Source organism: Oryzias melastigma, linkage group LG18 (genome assembly GCF_002922805.2).
Source record: "Oryzias melastigma strain HK-1 linkage group LG18, ASM292280v2, whole genome shotgun sequence".
NCBI lineage: Eukaryota > Metazoa > Chordata > Actinopteri > Beloniformes > Adrianichthyidae > Oryzias > Oryzias melastigma.
The window spans coordinates 22,350,559-22,373,661 of NC_050529.1; the positions used below are offsets into that span (position 1 = coordinate 22,350,559).

Below are 23,103 nucleotides of genomic sequence, written 5' to 3' on the forward strand. Positions count from 1 at the left end.
GAATCTGTTTCATTCTATTCTTTCTTAAAACATGATCAGTAATGAATTGATTAAATCTCAAAAGACCTTCTATCATCAAGTCTTACTTTATCAAAATCATGTTCTTACAGATATGCTCTAATTCTAAAGTCTTTGTAATTGAAGTTTTTAGAAAAGTCTTGGTCAAAGCATGAGATGGTCATCAATGTTCTAGTGTGAAGACGTTTGCTGAGACAAGTCATAGATGCCATGAAAACCTTCAGATTACTGGAGCTTTTGACTTCAGGGAGGTCCTGTGATTGATCTTAAAGAACCCCAGCTCCTCTTCCTCTGAAGCTACGTTCACACCGCCCTCGGCAACGCACGCTAAAACGACCACTTTAAATGATGTCCATGCAAACGGGCAAAATTCAGATTCTGCTTTCAAAACTCTCATGTTCACGCTTAGCTACGCATATTTTAAAGACCGTGTTTGGGTTTTACGTACTAAACGCACATCCATTAAACGCTCATTAAAAGTTAAATCAGTTAAACTTTGACCAGTCAGGGACTTGGATCTGGTAGTGATGTACGTCGTATGTGGTGATCCTCACCTTCATGTGCTTATCGTCTTTACCTTTTCCATCATCACCATGACAAGGGATCCTGGTTGGTCCATCATTACCATTCTTGTTAAGGTCCTCCACCTCTTGCAAGCTCCCACATCTCCTCTGTAGAAGGGATTGGCCCCTGACTTTGGTCTTCACTGGTCTCTCCTTCAGACACATTGTTGGTATGTCTGATGTAGGCCAGGGGTCCAGTGGGCAGACTCCAACAATGCTACTTTTCTATTCTAACTGTCGGTTAAGGTGCTTTCACATCAAACTCAATTCACGTGACAAATTTGCATGCCCCGCCCCTCTTTCGCCGTGCGGTAAATTTCCTGCGCGCCGCCTGTCAAAAAGTGTATTTCTGATGCCACGGCCGCATGTGGGAGTCATGAGTTTGACAACTTTAGACTTGACTTCATCAGCAGAACTCCTGACTTGACTTGGACTTCTGCCCTTTGACTCTGAAACACTTGCTATTTTCCACAAAATCCAAAGATAGTATATTGACCGTCTGTGTGTTTGTGTAGATGTGTGTGCGCGTCTGGGTGTGCTCTCGGCACAACATCCAATCAAATTAGGTCCATGTTGGTTTGATCTGACAATTCAACCGAACTTTAACAGATGAGATAATCAATCAAAGCACAACCCACAGCCAGCCTGGACAAAACAAAACAGAAAACCAACACACAATAAGGGGCAATTCATAACGGTGTTTGGTGTCAGTCCAGAAACTGATTGATAATCTTTTTCTCTACATACATGATGTACATCAAAATGCAGATTCCTAAAAGTTAGCAAAATAACTAGACATTGGACTATTTGTGTGTTGAATAATGGATCTTTGTTGTTCATTTTCCCTTAATTTAAAGCCAATCCATTTTCAGCTGTACAGAACCTGATAGAAGAGATCTAAAGCAGTGTTACTCTGATCTATCTTTTATTAGTAGAGGGCACTAATGAAAGAGGCGTGGTGTGTGGGGGCGGGGCCAATGACTTTACATTTACAGTTTCATAAATGTGAGAAATCTATCAATAAGTAATGTATAGTCAAGTTAGTTAGTTATTCAGTTAGTTAAGTATTTAGTTGGTTTGTTAGTCTAATTTATTCATGTTTTGGGACGCCTACATCCACTGCTCAGTGAATTTGGACCTCTGGAGGTCTAGCCTGTGAAATCAGGTAACATTAGCATAAACTGCATCTACACTAATGAAATGAATCAAGTCTCTTGTGATACAACATGTCTCTGAGGCAGACCCAGAAAAGTACATCTTAACCCACTTTAGATTCTGAAAGTCTCCAATCTGATCTAAATTATCTCAATTTTGAATCTAAACGTTGTTGTGTTAAAAAAAACAAAAAAAAAAAACAGGAAGTTCAGAACAAACTTCAAGAGTGATCTTTTTTTTGTTTGTGGTATTTTTTCTGTCAAAAAACTGCCAGAAAAGTTTTACAGCATTGAACATAATCTAGAGCAGACTTTTTTATTCAGACATGGTGTGAATTGCAGACTATAGTAGAAAGGGGTGTGTGTGTTTATTGGTCTTTTGTCTTTTTATAATTTAAAGCACTTGAAAAAGTACACAAAATTATTTGATTTGTTTTTATATTACTCACTTTGATTGATGTGCTTTTCTTGTCGTTTCTTGATTTGATTCGATTCGATTCGATTTGATTGGTCTGACAGCCTCTTTGGCTTTAATGGTCAAAAACTTTGGACAATTTGAATCCATTTCCTTTGACTTGGGCAGAAAGTTTCTCCAAACTGTCAACCATTTCCTGTGCAAGTTTAAAATCGTAAGCTCTGAGGTCAGTTTGGAAATATGACATGGAGGTTTTGGTTGAGCTGCGACTGTTTATGAAATGTTACTGTCTTCACCTTGTTGTTGTTCACCTTTCAGGAGTCAGCACAGTGAGTGACTAGTAAAAGGAAAATAAACACTTTTTACAGAGGAGGAGAGCACAGGAGGTGTTATTGGTTCATTAGATCATAACCATTAAGTTATGGGACAGCTTAATGTAAAACTCTGTTGGAGACCATTAAAGGAGCAGGAAGTTCCTGAGTGAAAATGTCTGATCTGTATGATGTCAGTCACACAAGCAAAAAAAAAAACGACTTGTTGAAAAAACAGGTTATTTTGCCAAACTAAACTTAATGGTTGATGGAGTCAAAGAGAAAGAAATCATAGTTTGCATACAGAATTTGTTGTTTTAAATCTTTATTACAGAAATGCAGAAAGGAGCATTTAATTATGGTAATATTGAAATAATTAATTACAGAGTTCAACTACTTCTAAATATTTACAAGACTTTCCAGCTATTCTTTTTCTAAACATGCTTGATCCCTTCTGTTGTCATGGGGTTGCTGGAGCCTATCCCAGCCACAGTTAGTCGAAGGCGGTTTCACTCTGAATTGTTTACCGATCCATAGCAGGGCACACACACTCACATTCACACCTTAGCACAATTTAGAGCAATCATTTGACCTATGATCCACATTTCTGGAGAGTGGGTGAAACCCAGAGCCTGTTGCAAGTACATGCATGAATGAGGAGAACATGCCAAAGGTCACAGGCAAGATTCAAGCCAGGGCCTTGATGTCTTTCATATTCTAAAATACAAGCAAATCATTGACATGTACAGAAAAGTGTCCTGTCACCTGCTGACACCAGGGGCGGATTTACCTTTAGGAAAAGCTGGGCAAACACTCAATAAAAATGCTTACAGTAATTTCCACACCCATTATTACTTGAAGTATCAAGTAATCAAGTATAATTTATCTCTTGTTTTTTTCTGAAGTACACACACTCACTCCAGGTGTCTTCAATCTTGTTTCCATTTAAAGTAGAATAACAGAGATGATCTTCATTCTAGAAACATAAATTCAACAACAAAAAAAAACTTTTTTTTTTGATTACGGGTATACAAATAAACATAATATTACATTATATACTTTGTGCAACATGCATACAAGATCGTAATAAGCCACAGGGTGAGTCTTACCTCCATGTTTGTTCCTGACCTCACCCCTGAAAGACAATAATGGGATGTTCCTTAAAGTCCCCCAGTAGTGTTTTAATTATGAAGTTTTTAACCAAAAACCCACAACCTAAATGTCTTAAAAATACATTTTTCATGTTGATCTGAAGCTTCTTTTTCCAAAATCTCCTCTGAGGGGGCGTGGCTTTTGGAGCTCCACCCCTGATTATGACAGCTCTATGTCTCTCTAGCGTAAATATTCACAGCTGCTACATAAAAACATCCATCAATCTGGGTAATGTCCAGCCGTATGGTTCTGATCCGGATGTCAGCTGGACGAGGAAGTGAAGATCTTCATGGACAGAACTTCCTCCAAAATCCTGATTCTTTCTCCTTCCAGTTCACCAAAGACTCTTTTAGCTAATTCTCCAATGTTTATTGACTGTGATCAATACATTCAATCATTGGTTTCTCAGAGTTCTTGATAAAATAATCAAAGCTAACATCAAAATGCTCTTTCATTGATTTACAATCCTTTCCAACTGCAGTCAAATGAGTGCACAAACTTATGACAGCCCCCCTCCATGCAAATGGGAAGTTGTGACCTAGGTTTTAAGTGGTATCTAGTAATTAGAACAAAATTCAAGAGATAATTTCTACATCTTACCTTTGGATTTGCAGCTCTTGTGTATTATGTAAGATGTGAGGAAGATCAGTGAAGATGTCAGAACTCCACTCAGGAAATATATGAGAGGAGGAAATTTTCCATCTTGTGCTGAGACAAATTTGAAGAAAACATTATTGAATTCACATAAAACTTAAAGTAAATGCTAACTTTAGTCAGATAAATCACTTTACATGAAGTTCTTCTCACCTGTGAGGTCCAGTTTGGTCCCGTTTCCAAACAGTATGTGTCCACATGACACAACAGCACAGTAGTAGATCCCAGCATGAGACTCATTTATGTTCTTCATAGACAGTTCATAGACACAGCTGTGTGTTTGTGTGTTCTTGTTTCTCTCACACTGATCATTCCTGCCTCCATGAGTGTAAATGAGTCCTGGATGAGAGTCTTCAGAGTCTTTGAACCAGTAAACTCTGTGTTCTCCATCACAGCTCCCAGTGTGTACTGTACAGTTCAGAGTCACAGAGTCTCCTGTGTGGATGTTCTCAGAGGACGACTGATCCACTGAAGTCTTCATGGTTACACCTGGACCTTTCACACTGACTGTAACACCCTCTGTAAATTTAAGGACATTTTTATGTCGTGCTGCACAGTAGTAAGTAGCTGAGTCTGAAAGTTGCAGATCTGAAATCTTTAAATAATGATTTTGGTTTTTTGTGTCCAGACTAAAGCGTGGATTGTTGAATTGATCAAAAAAGGTCAATATTGACCCATAAGCATAGAAACTAGAGATGGGTTCAGGTCTTTGCCCTAATGTTTGCTTGTACCAGAAGATCCATGTTAAATCTGCACCCATATAAGAACATTCTAAAGTAACAGTGTCTCCAGTGGAGACGGAGAGAAAACCACCTTTTTGGATTACAGAAGAGGGAAATTCTAGAAGATTCTTCTGAGCTGCAGTGAAAAGAAAAAAAAATCAAAGAATGACATAAAGCCGTTCAGACATTCTTTGGACAAAATACAGTAAAAACTCACCATTTACTCTGAAAGACAAACATGTCAGAAAAAGAACAAAGTAATGAGAAATCATCATGTCTGGATTCTGTTGTCAAATGAAAAAACGACGGAGGATTTTTCACATTTATAGAGACGAGACTGCTTCTGATTGGTCCTCTGAAGTGACATCAGCTTTAGGAAACATGATCATGTGATCAAACCCACGACCGATGTCAGGTTTGTGTCTGTAGAAGTGTAATGTTAATTTATTTGGCCGTAGTTCACATTTGTTTCATGGATGTTCTGGATGTTCTTCTGCTTCATCTTCTCTCGCTGCTGCAGGTATTTACCTTAAAGTCTGTAAGTTTGTTTCTACTATGTTCCTGTCCTCTCAGACCGTAATACTGCTGATGGTTGCTCTCATCGAGTCTGTTTCAGCTGGAGGTTTCATCCTTTCACTCCATTTAAAGGGTGTTTTCTTCTACAAAATGTATGATCCCATTTCAATAAAGCCTTAACTAATTAGAATATTCTGAATAAGCTAAAGGAATGTAGTCAACCTAGTTTGCATCATCTAACATGAGGCAGAGCTCAGTGCTGCATCACCTCACAACCTTTGCAATTCAACAAAAACTCAAAATACAGACTTTTTTATATTAAAATGATCGAAAATTTAAATTTTTTCAGGTAGAAAGTGTATCTTTTGCAGAAACTTATTTTAAGATTAGTAAACATCTCATAAAGTTAAGTTAGGATGATGACAACATATACGTTCACGACATCTGAAGGTTTAGGTTAGGGGTTAGGGTGCAGTTCCAGGGTTGTGACCAGGAGGGGCTGTAACTTAAGGGAAGGGCAGGTGAGTTTTCCAGTTCCCTTGAGACTCATACATCCTCCTTAAAGGACACCATGACAAAGTTATGTACCGTTGTTGTGTGTGGTAAGTATATTGTGAAGTATTTGTAAAGTTCATGTGAGTTATGATGTCATATGCTGTCCTTCGCCACACTCTAGTCATTGGTAAAGTGTGTACATTGGCTCCTTACTGACTGCACACCATGCACGTGGCGTGCACGTAATATATAAGTGCCCATAGGTCCGGGAAGTTAAAAAAAAAAAAAGATAAATCTGTACGACATGTTTTTTTTCTCACCTACTTCACGCTTATCTACCCTTCTGTGTTACTTAAGTGTTCACTGTGACCTGACACCCGCAGCATGCCCATAGAAAAAAATTATATGATTATTTACGCCTTATGGGCTCAACAAGATGTCTACAGTCTCAGAATGTTGCCAGATTGAGCACGCAGTTGTGACTGAGGTATTAGTTTGATTCACAGAGTTCTCTTTGGGTAACTGTTACGCCCCAACTTGTCTAGACTAAATGGGGCGTAACATAAATTTGGGGCTCGTCCGGGATCCATAATCCAATATTGTGGATGTAGAATACTGGATCTTAGTGCCGCCTTCGATACAATAGATCACCAGATTTTACTTGACAGATTTAATGGTTCCCAGATGGTTCAAGATGGCGGCGCGGAGGGGTGCAGCAGCTCATAGCTCTCCAACCTAAACACAAGTGGAATTGTCTTGTCTAATGTTTACATCTAATCCCTCTGTCTTTATTTTGCCTTCATGCTTCTTATGTATATATGTATATTTTATATTTTATTACTATTATTAATGTTACTTTTCACTTTTTTTATTATTTCACTTAATTTTCGCACCAAGTAAGTAACGTTCAAATTTCGTTGTACAATGTACAAGGACATTAAAGGCTATTCTATTCTATTCTATTCTATTCTATTAGGAGTCTGGTGGGCCAATCAGGTTTTACAGACCGTAAATTTTTGTCAACATGGATACATGGTCCTCAAGAATCCATAACATAAGCTATGGTGTCCCCCAAGGTTTAATTTTAGGTCAAATACTTTTTAATTCATACATGTTACCATTGGGGGATGTCATCAGGAGACATGGCGTAAACTTTCACAGCTATGCTGATGACACACAGCTTTATATCGCTGTGTCTCCTGATGACCCAGAACTAATTAACACTCTTTTAAATTGCATTTTAGACATTAAATCTTGGATGGCAGATAATTTTTTATAGCTCAACCAACAAAAAACTGAAGTTTTAGTTATCGGTCCCGAAGGCAAGAGAGAGATGATTTTACCAAAACTTCAGAGTTTTAAGATTTCCCAGTATGTGGAAAACCTGGGCGTTATTTTAGACTCTGAGCTTAGTTTTATTCCTGATATTAAAAGTGTTGTCAATACAGGATTCACCTAAGAAATATTGCCAGAGTCCGCCCATTCCTCTCTCTTGCCAGCACAGAGATGCTAATGCCTGCTTTTATTTTTAGTCGTTTAGATTACTGTAATGCCCTGCTCTCTGGCTTACCCAAAAAAATCCATCTACAGCTTACAGCTCCTTCAGAACTCGGCAGCATGAGTTCTGATGGGAACCAGAGGGCGGGAACATTACACCGGTTTTAAAATCGCTGCATTGGCTTCATGTGCGTTTCAGGATCAATTTTAAGGTTCTTTTATTGGTTTACAAAACTCTTAATTGCTCTGGGCCCTCTTATTATGGAGATTTATATGGCTTTTGGATGATTTCCGTACTTTTATGGATCTCTTAATTTTGCTTTGTCAGCACACCCCCAGCCTCCCTGAACCAGGGTTACGGAGATGCCCATCTTAGGGTGGATGGTCATCCTGGTTTCTATCACGATTCCAAAGGGCGTTTAGCAGTTTAGCTATGACCGGCCAATAATCACATATGGAGCTGGGGCCCCACATTTCCATAGGCGTTTGACTTTTGACTCTTCTGGAACTCTGCTCCAGACAAAACCTTTGCATTACCAACTCCAGGTTTCCAGGAAAACCACACAGGAAAAAGTCATGGTGCCACCCAAGATCAAAGCAATGCAACCAACTTGACTTTGCTATTGTTCGTCAGTGTCACAAAACCGAAGTCACAAACACCAGAAGCTATCACAGTGCAGATTGTGACACTGATCATAGTCTTGTTCTGACTTTCATGAAACTTCATCCAAAACCTTTTCATCGTCAAAAACAGCAGTCAGCCAAACTAGATGTTAACCGCACAGTCTCACCCAACCTCTGCGCAGACTTCTGTAACTAGGTGCAAAAAGAACTACTAACACTAGGTACTTCAGACGATCCCGAGTCTCAATGGACTGGACTGAAAAAGATTATCTACGACAGTGGATTCAAAATATTTGGTAAAAAACACCACCACTCTCCTGATTGGTACAGCACTTCAATTAAGTCCATGGAGCCTGTTGTGGAGAAAAAAAGGCAAGCCCTAATAAGATTTAAATCCAGGCCCACTCGAAAAGCACTAACTGAACTACGTATGTGTCGTGCTGAAGCCAAGCAAACCTCTAGGCAATGTGCCAGGAAATATTGGGAGTCCCTTTGTGCTAAGATTGAATCAGCTCGTGACCATGGTAATATAAGAGCTATGTACTCCTCCATTAAGGAGGTTACCGGACCAACACCTCAATCTTTCCCAGTACTGAAAAGAAAAGATGGTTCTGTTATCACAGACAAGAACGAAAAACTAGACAGATGGATTGAGCATTACAGCGATCTGTACTGTACAACGAAAAGAGCATTGTATGCTGTGACACTTTGGAGTCTCTCTCGAATGAACTGACCATGATGCATCTTAACCTACCACCAGGTCTTGACGAGGTAAAATCCACTATTATGAGACTACAGAACAGAAAAGCAGCTGGTGAGGATGCTATACCAGGTGAACTACTCAAAGTCAGCATTGAGGTACTTGCTGAACCAATACATAAGCTTTTGGTTTCCTGCTGTTCCACTGGCACAGTTCCACAGGATTTTAAGAATGTTAAGATAATGGGTATCTCATTACTCTGTGTGACTGGAAAGGTACTAGCTAAGATCATACTCAATAGACTGCAGCTGCTAGCTGAAGAGATCTATCCTGAATCACAATGTGGTTTTCGACCAGGTAGATCCACAACTGATATGATCTTCTGTGTTCATCAACTGATGGAAAAGTCTCGCGAGCAACAACAACCTCTCCATATAGCCTTCATTGACCTGACAAAGGCCTTCGACTTGATTGACAGAGAATCCTTGTTTACTGTCCTGGTAAAGGCTGGCTGTCCTCCAACCTTACTATCTCTAGTAAAAAGTTTCCACTATGAAATGGAAGTCAAAATTCTATACAATGGAGATGGATCAGATCTATTTCCGATCAACAGAGGCATCAAACAAGGCTGTGTGCTAGCACCTACTCTCTTCGGCATATATTTTGCTTATGTTTTCAGAACAGCATACCAAAACATTCCCAACCACTTTGGAGTCTCCCTGCTCACCCGTGATGATGGGAACTTTTTCTCATTGTCCAGATTCAAAGCTAAAACACGTGTTCAAGAGATTGTCGCTTGCGAGTTCCTCTACGCTGACGACGCTGCTCTGTGTGCTTGTTCAGCAACTCAGCTGCAAAAACTTCTAGAAGGATTTTCTACAGCTTGCAGTAAATTTGGTCTCACAATAAGCCTCTAGAAGACTGTTGTATTGTCTCGTTCCAATGACCATACTTTCTCAGTAAACAACATAGCGCTTGATAATGTCAATTTGTTCACTTACTTAGGCTCCACCATTACTTCAAACTTGTGCCTTGATGAAGAACTGTCTACCAGAATAGGCAAAGCTTCCACTGTCTTCGGGAAATTGGAGAACCGTGTGTGGCGAAACAGACTTCTTGCCATCAAGACCAAGGTGCGAGTCTACGAAGCTTGTGTCCTGAGTACTCTCCTATATGGTTCTTCCTGCTGGACCACAAACCGTCATCAGGAAAACCGCCTTAGTGCTTTCCATACTAGATCTCTGAGAGCCATTCGTGGGGTGACTTGGAAAGATAAAATAACCAATGAAGAACTCTTCAATATTACTGGCTCTAAACCCTTATCAACCCTTCTGAAACTTACCCGTCTAAGATGGGTGGGACATGTTCACAGGATGCCCGAAAACCGCCCTCCTCGCTGCATTCTACACAGTGTCCTGAAAGATGGTAAACGACCAATTGGACGACCCCACTTGCGGTATAAAGACGTCATCAAAAGAGACTTGAAGGACTTCCAAATAGATCCTGCCACCTGGACTGCTTCTTGCAATGACAGAGGAAGTTGGAAAAGCTCTCTGAAAAAGGGAGTTCAAGCCAACACAGTAGCCCACCTCAACAGACTTAAAAGACGAGCAAGCCCTCAACTAGCATAGTCAGACATGACTGATACAAATTTTGCTTTATTGTTTAGCTAATATGTATTGTATTAATCCTAAATGTTGGTTTATGAAGCTATTTATTTTCTATTTTTATCACCTCCTGTAACTGTTCTATTTCACTCCTTTTGTTCTAAGCTCCTGTGTTTCCTCATGTGATCCATTTACTCCAGGTTTAGTCGGCTGTCTCTGGGGCTCAGTTTTGGTGCCTTGTCTGGGGTGGGAGAGGGTCTGCATTGCGACTTTGCAGCTGTGGTGCGGGACCCCTGCCTCTCTGGTTTGGGTGGGTGCCGTGGCGATGTCCTATGTGTGCAGCCGGCCCCTGTGATGAATGGATCCCACTGTACTATTTCTGCACGCAGCCAAGACACGTGTTTCTTTAATTAATTTATTTATAGTTAATCCTTATTTATTTATTTTATGGGGGGTGGATTATTGCAACATTGGGTGGGTGGGGCTAGGGCAGGGTTTGCTGGGGCGATTATTTTGACATCACTGTTTTTAATGTTTTTCTTGTTTTTATGTTCAGCGCCTTGGGCTGGAGCAAGCCATGAAATCAATTTTATAAATAAAATTGATTGATTGATTAATAACAATAAAATAAAATGATTTGGAGGGCCTCATAGAATTACCTGGAGGGCCGGATCTGGCCCCCGGACCTTGACTTTGACACATGTGATGTAGAACCACAAACTCTACAACATCTTTTTCAGTGTGACAGATACATAGAAACATATTTGATATATCTGAAAGAAATCTTTCATTATTTCAGTGAAACTTTTGAAACCACTCATATCTAATGTATCGAACCACAGGTCAGCTCTGACCACAGATCACACATCCACCCACAGATAAAGGTAGAGAGGAATACAGAATGGACCACAGAGATGATGATTGTTAGTTTTTCATGATGACCCAGATGCAGCACAGTTCAGGAAAAGATCAATAAAGTATGTTAGATTTATTAACAAAAAACAACATTTCAGGTGTGTAAAAACCACAAAATAAACTTCAAAAATAAGCATAAAAGGAGGTGTAGCATTGGTCAAAACTGAACTAAATAGATCAAAATACACCAACACTGAGTATTCAAACACTAAAGTTCTGCATATGGTAAATGCAGGCAGCTGTGAGACACTTCATGAAGAACCACGAGTGGGGTGGTAACCTTCAGAAGAAGCCACAACCAACCTGCAGAGAAAACAGAAGAGTGAGGGCGGCAAACAAAACTCAACCTGACGGGCTCTGTCAACGGGACAAAATAGTTTTATTTGAAATGTTAAAATAAAACACTCTGCTTTTTCTTTATTTCCTGAAATCACCATAAGAGGATTGTTTTTACCATATGGTTCAAAATTTACCATGTTACAAATTCAGCTTTAAGTACTGTTCTCATTTCCAGGCTCTGACTGGGCTCTAAGATCTAAGATGGGCAACTCCCAGCCTCGAGGGCCGCTGTGTCAGAATCATCTCCAAGCCCTACTCATGACCGATTACCTGGTTCAGGTGAGTCCAGCCAATTAGACCATGACCAGGGACAGAGCAGGCATGCAGGAATGGGACTGTTGAGGCCTGGAGTTACCCGGACGTGTTGAGTTACGTGTTCCCTTCCAAGTTTAGGACTTCACTCTAGTGGACGAAAGCAAACAAAGTGTCTTTGAAATAAAAGTTAGTCTGATTTAGCATTCACACAGCTTCAATGTCGGGCATTATTGTGTTTAGTCTCTTCACAGCATGTCTAACCCGATTCTTGCATCGGGACCGTCCAGTTTCAAAGTTGAGTGAATATACAGAAGTGATCGGTCGCTCGGCGTGAATTTGAGCGTGCAACAGTCTGGCAGGAACGTGTTCCGGGTGTCACGATGCGATTTATGCGTCACAGCGAGGGTTCAAAAATCTGAACTCTGGTAAATAATTCATGCTATACAATAAGTCAGCATCCCAGCATTGACCAATGACATGTTGATCATGTAATCAGTGGGTTGAGTCTAAAACCAACATACTTTCTATTTGTCTTGTTTGTAGACAACAATAAAAAGATCCTTTAATTTTACTCAGCAAGGCACCAAACTGGGTCACAGAGAGATGAAGTACCGCTGAAAGCGTCCATCTTTCCTACGTAGTTCCTGGTGTATATGGTGAAGCTCATCGCACTGGGAGAGTCTCTGAATGATCTCATGAACCCAGACATGGCATGCTTACTGATGTTTTTGTAGAAAATAAATAAACCTGAAGGTCATCTGTGTCTTCCAGGTATTGTAAATGAGATATACAGTCAATGCCTCCATGTAGCGATGAGGCTAAAAACTTTAGATGGTAGCTCCTCCCACATACGCCTGGAGTTTCAAGGTTTTGAACACGTTTGTGGACATGCGTCTATCATTGAATTGACAGAGAGGAATTTGACGTGAATCTGACACATAAATCGCGTTTGGTATCTCCACAGCTTTGCACCTCATGTTCTGATCGGGGATGTCTCTGGTTACGCCCCTTTTGGCTCCACAAGCTGGTTCTTGCATCTTGACTGGACAGCTGCTGCATCACATCTCTAAACCTTCATCTCTCGTCTTCATCACAGCTGCTTCATACCTGCAGTCTCTGTTTTCAGGTTGTTTTGTGCTGAAGTTCTCAGAGTCAAGTTTCCACCAGTGGAAACTTGCGCAGCGTACATCTCACCACCTTCACCACAAGACTGGAGCCTAAACAGAGTCCACTTCAAGTTTTGATGAAACCTGATGAAGGTAAAAATAGTTTAAAGCACGCNNNGGGGGGGGGGGGGGTGGTTACCAAAGCCGCAGCTTCTGTCTTCAGTGTGTGATGCTGCAGTGCATCCTAGCATGCTAAGAGGTCAACAAAACTACAAAAACATGTTCTGCCTCACTCCTCCGTCATAAACAACATGGACGACCAGTTGTGAACATTAAATATGAAATAAAATGATCACTCCATAAGTTAATCTTCAATGCTGTTGGATGGACTACTCTGTTGTCGATTAGACTCCAGCAAACACCAGGTTTAGAAAATGGATGTTCTGTGTTTGAGGCTCTTAAAAAGGTCTAAGCTGGACTAGTTTGAGCAAAACCACCAACATTTGAGTCATTATAGTGGCAGATTCGATGCAGAAAATGAGTCCGATGGTGGGATCTCACCTTGGCAGGCAGAGCTTGGACAAAGTCAGAGTATTCCTGAATTCAGAGTTTAGTGTTTAGCATCTGTTGGCACCAAAACATGAACTACAAATATATATTTAAATCCTCATCAGAATCTGCACTTCCTGTTTGATACGTTCCCAATTGCAGCGGAAGTTTTGTTTGATGCAAAGAAAAAGATCTACATGTAAAAAACCTGAAAGAAGCTGGTCAAAGGTTAGTATTGGGGTCTTAAGCCAAACCAGGTCCAGTACCAGTTCTGAACCAGGAGTCTGAGGGACAGATGACAATCAAAAACCGACTCCAACTGTGATCCAGCAAATAACCGATAATAATAATTATTAAATAACCGTTCATCTAACACTGATTAACTTTTTTTTTTTTTAAAAAGGGTCTAGATTTAGAGAAAAACATGTCATTTTTTTTAAACAAATTCACTTGTCTTAATGACAAAATAAAAATTAGCACGAAGTCTCAAGTTTTTACTTTGGTTTTTCATGATTACATTTTTTTATTCTTTAACACTTTTTTACCAAACAGATATTTTGACATCTGGCTATCTCATCTGTCAGTTGAGTTAAGTCACTTATATCATATGGATGCTGTATTTGGATTAAAAAGAATTAAATCAAACTTCATTTTTATAAAGCAACTACTCAAACTAATGTCAGACAAAGTTAAACTAAAACAAAAGCCTTCACCTAAAAAAAAAAAAAAAAAAAACCCCAAAAACAATAAATGATTTCTCCAGTGACTTTTTTATTTATATAGTTACATCACCTGAACAGTTGGAAGTTATATTTATTTGAAGTTATATTTCTGATATACTTTTTTGTTTCTTTCATTAAATGGATGATATTTGAGCAATTATTATCCTGAGTCAAAACTAGTGGTTTTGGCATTAAAAATGGTTTAAACTTTAACACCTGAGGCGTCGTCGGTGACGAATTGTTAGAGGTTACTCTGAAATTACAACAATTTTAAAGACAAGACACAGGAGTGCAATTTCTCCGGAGGAGAGCGAGGGAAAGTGACACGGGGAAAGTTATGCGTTTCTTAAAGGTTAGCTTCTTCAGACTTGTTTCACACAGAATTCAAACAAAGAGAAATAAAATTATAATAAAGTATTTAATTTCCTTAACATGTTTAAACACAAAATCTTTAACATGCTGTAATTTTTCAGCCATTGACACAATAATCAAATGAGAAAAGCAGCACAAGGCACATCAGATTCTGCTAAAATTATGCTGATCGTGTTAACAGTTGAAAAATTAAAGTAAATCAAAGAATATCAACACTGCAAACTGAAGAGCATCTGTGGGAATGAACGGGCCAAAGGGGCAGAACAAACAAACTGCATCATAAATGTAACCGCATGAGCATCACCATGACGAGACAGGAGAGATGGGGCTTATCGTAAGCCAACCAGAGCAGGAAGAAACCAGAGAGACTCCAGGACCTTTATCTGTCACCTGCAGCGAATGAAACACTGAACCGGTCTTGAAAACCAAAACAATATTTGTGAGATCTTATCGCTCTAATGCATTGATAAATCAAATCAATCTGATTTAGATTATTTCTCTGAATGCATTGGTGATCTACATTTGTGTTGCAGTAAAACAACATATCAAAGAGTGTGAATGAACTTCAGAGCTCTTTCATTCAACCACAGCAGCTCATTTGAAAATCACAAAAACAATAGACGTTCAGCTTTTCTTTTCTCTTCTTTACACGCTTGACCTCTCCAAAAGTGTCATCTGCTGCCACGACCACATCAGAAGGATGTGAGGTCCGTTAAGAAAACAGTTTCTCTTCTTTTATGCTGCTCTGCTGGGTGAGTCCTGTTAGCAGCTGCACTGCTGCTCTCTGCTGGCCAGAACTGGAATTACACGTAAACAATTATGAACCAAGATCAAGATGTTTGGATTTAAAGATGAAAATGACGATTGCTGTGGGAACACTGATTTCTATTGCTCTCTGCTGAAGGCCCCAAAGTGTCATTGGCAGAACTGAAGGGAGAGGCCTGACTGTTCACCAACTTCCACTGGATCTGAAAACACGGCAAAGAAGCAAATATTGACAAGAGATTAGATTAGGTTAAATTGGAAATAGTTTATTTCAAGCAATCAAGAAGAAAAAAGTACATTCATGTGCAATTCAATCAACCATCAGAAGTTTACATCCATAAAGACATGTCAAACACAGGATAACTACACATTAAGAGATTGCCTGAAAGGGAGTGGGAGGAAGCGAATTTATATAATCCCACCCCGACTCAACCTTACCATTTCCTTTACGTGTAACTCTTTTTTTTTTGCCATTTTTATATCCTTTGTGTATATGCACAGTCTTTCTTCTGCTGCTATGAATGTACATGTGTATATAAGAGTTTATCTCTGCAGCTACGTGTGTACATATATTTATAAAAGTTTTGATTCCTGGTGTTTTTGTGCTTTTCCGTATTATTATGCCGTTTCTACAACAGAATTTCCCTGCAGGGATAAATAAAGCTGATCTTGAATTATCATTATCCATTTCATAACTTAAAATCAAGGATTTATATTTTTTTCCAACATAGATTCAGGTTATTATGGATCTTCAAGTAAAAATAAATCAGATGATTATTTAAGTACATACAACACTATTTCAGACTTTGTCATTGCATATGCAGATCTATTATCAACATTCAGACAAAATATGCAGATTATTTTTCATAAGAAAAAAAAAATCCTTTATATAAATCACTTATCAAACATCAGCAAAAATATATACATGTATGCAGATTATTTTCCATTGGAAGAGTCATTAATGTAGAGCAAGGTTCATTATGCTTATATTTTTCTTTTAAAGAAAAATAATTCAAATAAATCAGGTAACACATTAAAAAAAATGTACAGATCATTTTCATTAGAAGAGTTATTATTCTTGCAGTTTATTATTATTATTATTATTTTAAGTTAATGTTAGCTTGGAGTTGTGAGGGGCTATAAGCTAGCAGGAGAGAGTATAAACTTAGGAATGCTGGGATATCAACATACCCGCCCACCCTGAACCCAGAGTCAAATGACTGATGAACTCCTTAAAATATTTCTTAAAAAAAAAAAAAATCTCTCAGACTTTTTAATTCATGCTAAAACTGCATAATTATTAATGATAATAAAAAGTGTTTTGTCGTCTGGTTTTAGTATTTTTATTATTTGACCACTAGGTGGAGCAGGAGTGCTGCAGTTTTTAGCTTTAGCTCAAGTGACAGACGAGCAAGAACAGTCTATCAAATGAGCTCAAAACTGCATTTAATTTTCTTTTTTTTATGAATTTTTCAAATTCATACCTGTGAGTAACACATGAGTTAATAAAACGTATTTAGACCGTGTGAATGTCAGCGGCTAGCGGCTCGAAATGATTCACTAATAAGATGTTGAGGAGAATCTGACTTTGTTCTAAAAAAACACAGGACCCCCCAGATCTGAACAAGGAGCTAAACCTGTTGTGTCCAAAAATAAGTATTCGCAAATATAATAATCTAAATAAAGTTTAGATTTAAATACAAAAGAAGTTTATACAAATTTACACCTCATGTGTCTGAAGCTACTGTACATAACCTCCTATTGTAAAATCTATCCAACCTAGTTATCACCTTATAGCTCAGCTCCTGAAACAAAAGAGAAAAAGAAAAATAGAGTAAAATAATAATTACAAAATAAAGTTGCTTGAAATACTTTTTTACCTGACACTTCCAGCCTTCTGGAGTTTTTTCTGACTGAACTAAACCAATCATTGAGAGGACGCGGTTCTAAGGATGACTTTTGGTTCCAGTCCAGGTTCTGGTTGATTATGTTTAACTGTAAATCCTCAAACAAATTGAACATATTATCTTCCATATCAGACACACATACATATACTTTTCTACTCTGGTCTGTTCTGCTCATTTGCAGTTTGCAAATAATATATATTTCAGTTAAAATGCTATTTGAATACAAATGTCTGCTCCAGTTTAGGCTCCATGCTGTAATACTTTTGCTGGAAAAAAATAAATAAATAAATACTACAAGCAAAAAAAAAAAAAAAAAACATTCTTGAAGTTTGTTCTCAACTTCCTGTTTGTTTATTTTTAACACAAAGTTTAGATTGAAAATTGAGATTATTTAGATCAGATTAGAGACTTTCAGAATCTGAAAGTGGGTTAAACTCTGCTTTTCTGGGACTGCGTAAGAGACACTTTGTACCACAAGAGACTTGATTCATTTGCATCAGATTCATTAGATGCAGTTTATGCTAATGTTTCCTGGTTCCTGGTAAACTGGTTCAAAACATACTTAGAAAACAGGAAATATTTTGTGTCAATTGGTAACTTCAGTTATGAGCGAATAGAAATTACATGTGGAGTGCCCCAAGGCTCCATCCTGGGACCACTTCTATTTAACATCTACATGCTCCCACTGGCCCAGGTTATAAAGAACAACAACATTAGTTACCATAGCTATGCAGATGACACACAGATATATATTAGACTGACACCAGGAGACCGAGGCCCTGTACAGGCTCTTGGTAAATGTATTGAGGACATTAATGACTGGATGTGTCACAACTTACTTCAATTAAACAAAAACAAAACTGAGGTTATTGTCTTTGGGGCTAAAGAAAAAAGGTTAGACGTCACTACAGAGCTTCAATCTATTCAACTAAAAACTACCAACCAGGCCAGAAACTTGGGTGTAGTGATAGACACAGACCTAAATTTTGATAAACACATTAAGGCAGTCACTAAATCAGCCTATTATCATCTCAAAAATATCTCAAGGATTAAAGATCTGATGTCTAAGCAGGACCTGGAGAAACTAGTGCATGCTTTCATCTTTAGTCGACTTGATTACTGTAACAGTGTTTTTACAGGACTACCAAAAAAATCCATCAGGAAACTGCAGCTTATTCAGAACTCTGCTGCTCGGGTTCTCACAAGGACCAAGAAAGTAGACCACATCAGTCCAGTTCTGAGGTCTTTACACTGGTTACCTGTCTGTCAGAGGATAGACTTTAAAGTTCTGTTACTGGTTTATAAAGCTTTGAATGGTTTAGCACCAAAATACATGACTGACCTCCTGACCCAGTATGTACCAGCCAGACCTCTCCGGTCATCAGGATCCGGTCTTTTATCAGTTCCTAGAGTCAGAACTAAACATGGAGAAGCTGCATTCAGCTTCTATGCACCACAGATCTGGAACAGACTTCCAGAAAACATTAGATCTACTGAAACACTCAGTGTATTTAAATCCAGGTTAAAGACTCACCTGTTCTCAGTTGCATTTGATTAATATGTATTCAAAAGTTTACGTCCGCACTGTTTATCTATGCTTGTTTTAAATTAAAATCTTTTTACTTTCTTTTAAGTTTATTTTAATGATCACATTTTTACTATTTCTTTTGATTGTTTCTTTTAATGTTTTATGTAAAGCACTTTGAATTGTCTCTGTACATGAAATGTGCTATGCAAATAAACTTGCTTTGCCTTGCCTGATTTCACAGGTTAGACCTGCAGAGGTCCAACATCACTGAGCAGTGGATGTCTCAAAACATGAATAAATTTTACTAACAAACCAACTAACCACTTAACTGAACAACTAACTAACGTGACTAAAAGTTAGGCCCCGTTCCGAATTCTTCCCTTCCCCATCATTTCGCCCTCCAAACGGAGAAAAATAGTGTCTCATATTTGAGACGTCACCAATAATCGCCAGTCTGCTAGCATTAGCGTGGAGCTTCATAACAACAGTGGTTTTATGACTTTAAAACAGTCATGCTACAACAAAAAGTAATCACTTATATTTAAATATGAACTTCTGTGGTTCAGAGCGCACCAAAGTGAAGAAAAGCGCTTCTCACCGCAACACGGTTTAGCCTCGAGATCAGTGACGTGAAGTCAGGGGAGTCTTTTTAAAATTAAAAATCAAAATTTTTTTTCTATGTTTACTTTTTTCTGTGTGGGTTTTCAATGTTTCTTCTGTTAAAAAAAAAAAAGCTGCAAATTTAGAGTTTTCTAGGTGGTAGCCCCGCCTCCCAGCGCCGCACACCGACTGTTTACTATTTCGGTATTCATCATAGAAGAAGCCTTATTCTAAAATTACCTCATTTGTTTATCTCTTGCCTTCTGTCTCATTACATTGATCCCAGTTTGTGACTCATTTTGTCTTTTTATCTGCTAAAATTGCACTTGAAAAGCACATTAGTAAAACATGCAGTAATCATGCCACGAGGCAGAGGGCGCTGGTGAGCCAAGAGAACGTGACACCGCAGCTAAAGAATAGTAGATGAAGTAAGTCAAGTGCAGGGTTTTCTTTTTAAACCCTGAGACTAAATAAATACTAAAATAGTAATACTAATAAAATATGTAATTTTAAGCTTAATTTTTTTCATAAATACCCTCCGTCATCAGAAAAATGTTACAAGAACATTCTAAAAACACAATTTTCATCTGAGACTGTTTAACTTTTTAAAAAAATACAAAGTAATATGTTTGGGTGTAATTCAGAGTAAATCTTACACTGAATCACACACGGATGAGAACATATCCATCTCTGCTGCTTCGGAGTACACAGATTCAGTGTTGGTGTCTTTCTTCTGTCTTCTTGATTTGTGTCTTAAAGCAGCATAATGGAGATCTTCTGTCCCCTGATAGACATGAACACAGCATATGAATTCATTCAGCAGCAGTGTCAAAGTCAGTGTTAGTATTTACTATGAATCACAGTAAAACAACGATGATTTAAACAGCAGCTACACATTGACATTGTACATTCATTATTTTAGCATAGACTCTGTTAATGTGAACTGAAGTCTTACCTCTGGATTCACTTCCGAAGATACAGCAGATCTGATCTGAGGATCTGTTGCTGTAAATATTATTATAATTTATTTTGAGAAAGTGAAATGCATTGCAAAAACAGTCTCCCAGAAATAGATTAAAATGTTTTTTTTAAAAAACCTTTTTAAATAAGCAAAAAAAAAAAAAAAAAAAATCTGCCAAAGGGGTAAGAAAAAGGATCTTACCAAGAACTCTTGTTTCAGTAAAAAAGTCTAGTCACTAAGATATACTGTTTTCAAAGACATACAATAAGACATTTATTCCTTGAACTAAGGGTATTTTTACCTTTTTTCCACAACATCTCATATGTTCCAGTTCTACCAATTCATTAGATAAAACCCCTTTCATGCTTTAATTTTCTCACAATGTGTAAAGCATTAAAAGTTACCGTTGGATTTGCAGCTCTTGTGTATTATGTAAGATGTGAGGAAGATCAGTGAAGATGTCAGAACTCCACTCACGAAATACACAAATGGAGGAAAATTTCCTTCTAGTTCAAAGACGAATTTGAAGAAAACATTATTGAATTAACATAAAACTGAAAACAAATGCAAACTTTAGTCAGATAAATCACTTTACATGAGGTTCTTCTCACCTGTGAGGTTCAGTTTGGTCCCGTTTCCAAACAGTATGTGTCCACATGAGACAACAGCACAGTAGTAGATCCCAGCATGAGACTCATTTATGTTCTTCATAGACAGTTCATAGACACAACTGTGTGTTTGTGTGTTCTTCTGTCTCTCACACTGATCATTCCTGCCTCCATGAGTGTAAATGAGTCCTGGATGAGAGTCTTCAGAGTCTTTGAACCAGTAAACTCTGTGTTCTCCATCACAGCTCCCAGTGTGTACTGTACAGTTCAGAATCACAGAGTCTCCTGGATGGATGTTCTCAGAGGACCACTGATCCACGGAAGTAGAGTCCTTCACACTAACAATAAAGCCCTCCAGATGTTTAAACCTATAAGAATCTGAGCTGATGCAGTGATAGGTAGCAGAATCTGACATTTTCACATTTGAGATCTTCAGGTGGTTTTTGTCTTTGTCTGTTTCCAGTTCAAACCGTGGATCGTTCTTGAAATCATCCACAAAAGATCCACTTTCTATATAATCAAAATACTCAGACATGAGTTGTAGTTTCATTCCTAGAGGTTGTTTAAACCAAAAAATCAAATCTGCCCCTGTGCCTCGATGAAAGCATTTTAAAGTCACCTCCTCACCAACAACAACTGATTGAAATTTTAAAGATGCCGACGGTGTCTGAGCCCCAGATAAAGCTGAGGAAGAACAAACACAAATGTATGTGTTCAATTTTTCTGCTTTGAGAATGAAATCTGAGAAGTATTTAACAAAATCCTTCAAATAAACTCAACTCACCCACTGTTCCCAAGAGCAGACATGCCACCCAGCCAGCAAACACCGGTGGAGTCATTCTCTAAAACTCCTGAGGTTCACCAAAGACAGTTCTCTACTTTAAACTGCCAGGAACAGATGTGCTCGGCCAATCAGAAGTGACTTAATGATTACATGCTCAGTACCATCTGCAGTCAGAATTCTACAGGAAAGTATCAGAGAAAAACTAAAGTGTGAGTAATAACTCCATGAAAATAAAAAAAAAACATTAAATGTTAATAGATCTGAACTTTTGAAAGATGTTTTTAAGAAAATTGATGATAGCGGTAGTAGAAACAAAAGTTCTTTCACATCTAAAAATGCCAGAATTAGGTTTGTTTTTTTCTAGAGAAACGTGTTTCTTTTACATCTAATGCTAGACCAACAGTTTTACTGACAGTTTGCTCTGGAGAAGAGAAATTATTTATTGAAGTCAGACAATAATGAATACTCCTAATGCACTCTTTGCTGTACTGACCTGCACATCTCAAACTGTGTTAATGAGAAAAAATACACTTTTGTACATCAAGATGTACTTTAAAGTTTGGGGTTTGACCAAAATAGTTGTAGCTGTGAAAACAAGTGAATGTGATACGAGGCTAAAGTTAATCAAGTCTCTTGTGGTACAAAGTGTCTCTGAGGCTGTCCCAGAAAAGAAGAGCTTAACCCACTTTAGATTCTGAAAGACTGTAATCTGATCTAAAAAATCTCAATTTTGAATCTAAACTTTGTTGCGTTAAAAACAAACAAGCAGGAGGTTGAGAACAAACTTCAAGGATGATCTAAATACTCGCTGAGCGAGTGTAGAGCGGTCCGTCATACGTAGAGCACAACATGAAATGAGTATGAGGGATTTGTGATCATTTCCATGTTATTGTTTATTGTGTGATAAACAATATATATTGCGATTCTCCTGTTCCTTTCCAAACGTTTTTTGACATGTAAAAACTCAATCACACTTTCATGGATTTCAGAAATCTTGGTATCAAAACATTCAGCTTGTTCAGAACATTACTGCTTCGATTTTGGTATTCATAAACTTTATAGTTTTTAAAATGTTGAGGAAAATTTTCCCCATAGGAAATGAATGAGATAATATTTAAATGTCAAAATGTTAAGTACATTAGCAACAAGCCTTTAAATATATTCAGGGATTATGTTTTCATCTTTTATAGTAATTTTCAAAATATTTGGAGATTTTTGTATATTTTAGCGAGATATGCTAACGTTTTTGGCTAATTTGTTATCT

At 38.1% G+C, this 23,103-nt stretch overlaps 2 protein-coding genes across 3 annotated transcripts; both read right to left on the reverse strand.

Moving 5' to 3' along the window:
- Positions 1-2,172: 2,172 nt before the first annotated feature.
- On the reverse strand, positions 2,173-5,391 carry LOC112156266. Its single transcript, XM_036216735.1, has 3 exons — positions 4,421-5,391; positions 4,214-4,321; positions 2,173-3,596 (listed from the first exon to the last, which is right to left on the reverse strand). The coding sequence occupies exons 1-3, from the start codon at positions 5,025-5,027 to the stop codon at positions 3,508-3,510; spliced, it is 804 nt and encodes a 267-aa protein (XP_036072628.1). The 5' UTR covers positions 5,028-5,391; the 3' UTR covers positions 2,173-3,507.
- Positions 5,392-13,852: 8,461 nt separating this feature from the next.
- On the reverse strand, positions 13,853-22,139 carry LOC112156241. Of its 2 annotated transcripts, none has more exons than XM_024288468.2 (6): positions 21,840-22,139; positions 21,059-21,739; positions 20,852-20,950; positions 20,442-20,491; positions 20,143-20,270; positions 13,853-15,654 (listed from the first exon to the last, which is right to left on the reverse strand). In XM_024288468.2, exons 1-6 carry the CDS (start codon positions 21,892-21,894, stop codon positions 15,636-15,638), a joined length of 1,032 nt encoding a protein of 343 aa, XP_024144236.1. In that variant the 5' UTR covers positions 21,895-22,139; the 3' UTR covers positions 13,853-15,635. The 2 variants fall into 2 exon arrangements, with proteins under 2 accessions (XP_024144236.1, XP_024144235.1); XM_024288467.2 differs by having other exon boundaries at positions 20,852-20,953.
- Between the last annotated feature and the right edge of the window lie 964 nt (positions 22,140-23,103).

What these genes read in the sequence shown, in the direction of transcription:
- LOC112156241 (XM_024288467.2), bottom strand. Translation starts at nt 21,894, where the DNA reads ATGACTCCACCGGTGTTTGCTGGCTGGGTGGCATGTCTGCTCTTGGGA. An exon ending in TCTGCTCTTGGGAACAGTGG is followed by an intron (nt 21,740 to 21,839) that starts GTGAGTTGAGTT and finishes GTTCTTCCTCAG; the next exon opens with CTTTATCTGGGGCTCAGACA. An exon ending in CTTCGGAAGTGAATCCAGAG is followed by an intron (nt 20,271 to 20,441) that starts GTAAGACTTCAG and finishes CATGTCTATCAG; the next exon opens with GGGACAGAAGATCTCCATTA.
- LOC112156266 (XM_036216735.1), bottom strand. Translation starts at nt 5,027, where the DNA reads ATGGGTGCAGATTTAACATGGATCTTCTGGTACAAGCAAACATTAGGG. An exon ending in GACCAAACTGGACCTCACAG is followed by an intron (nt 4,322 to 4,420) that starts GTGAGAAGAACT and finishes AATTTGTCTCAG; the next exon opens with CACAAGATGGAAAATTTCCT. An exon ending in CAAGAGCTGCAAATCCAAAG is followed by an intron (nt 3,597 to 4,213) that starts GTAAGATGTAGA and finishes ATTGTCTTTCAG; the next exon opens with GGGTGAGGTCAGGAACAAAC.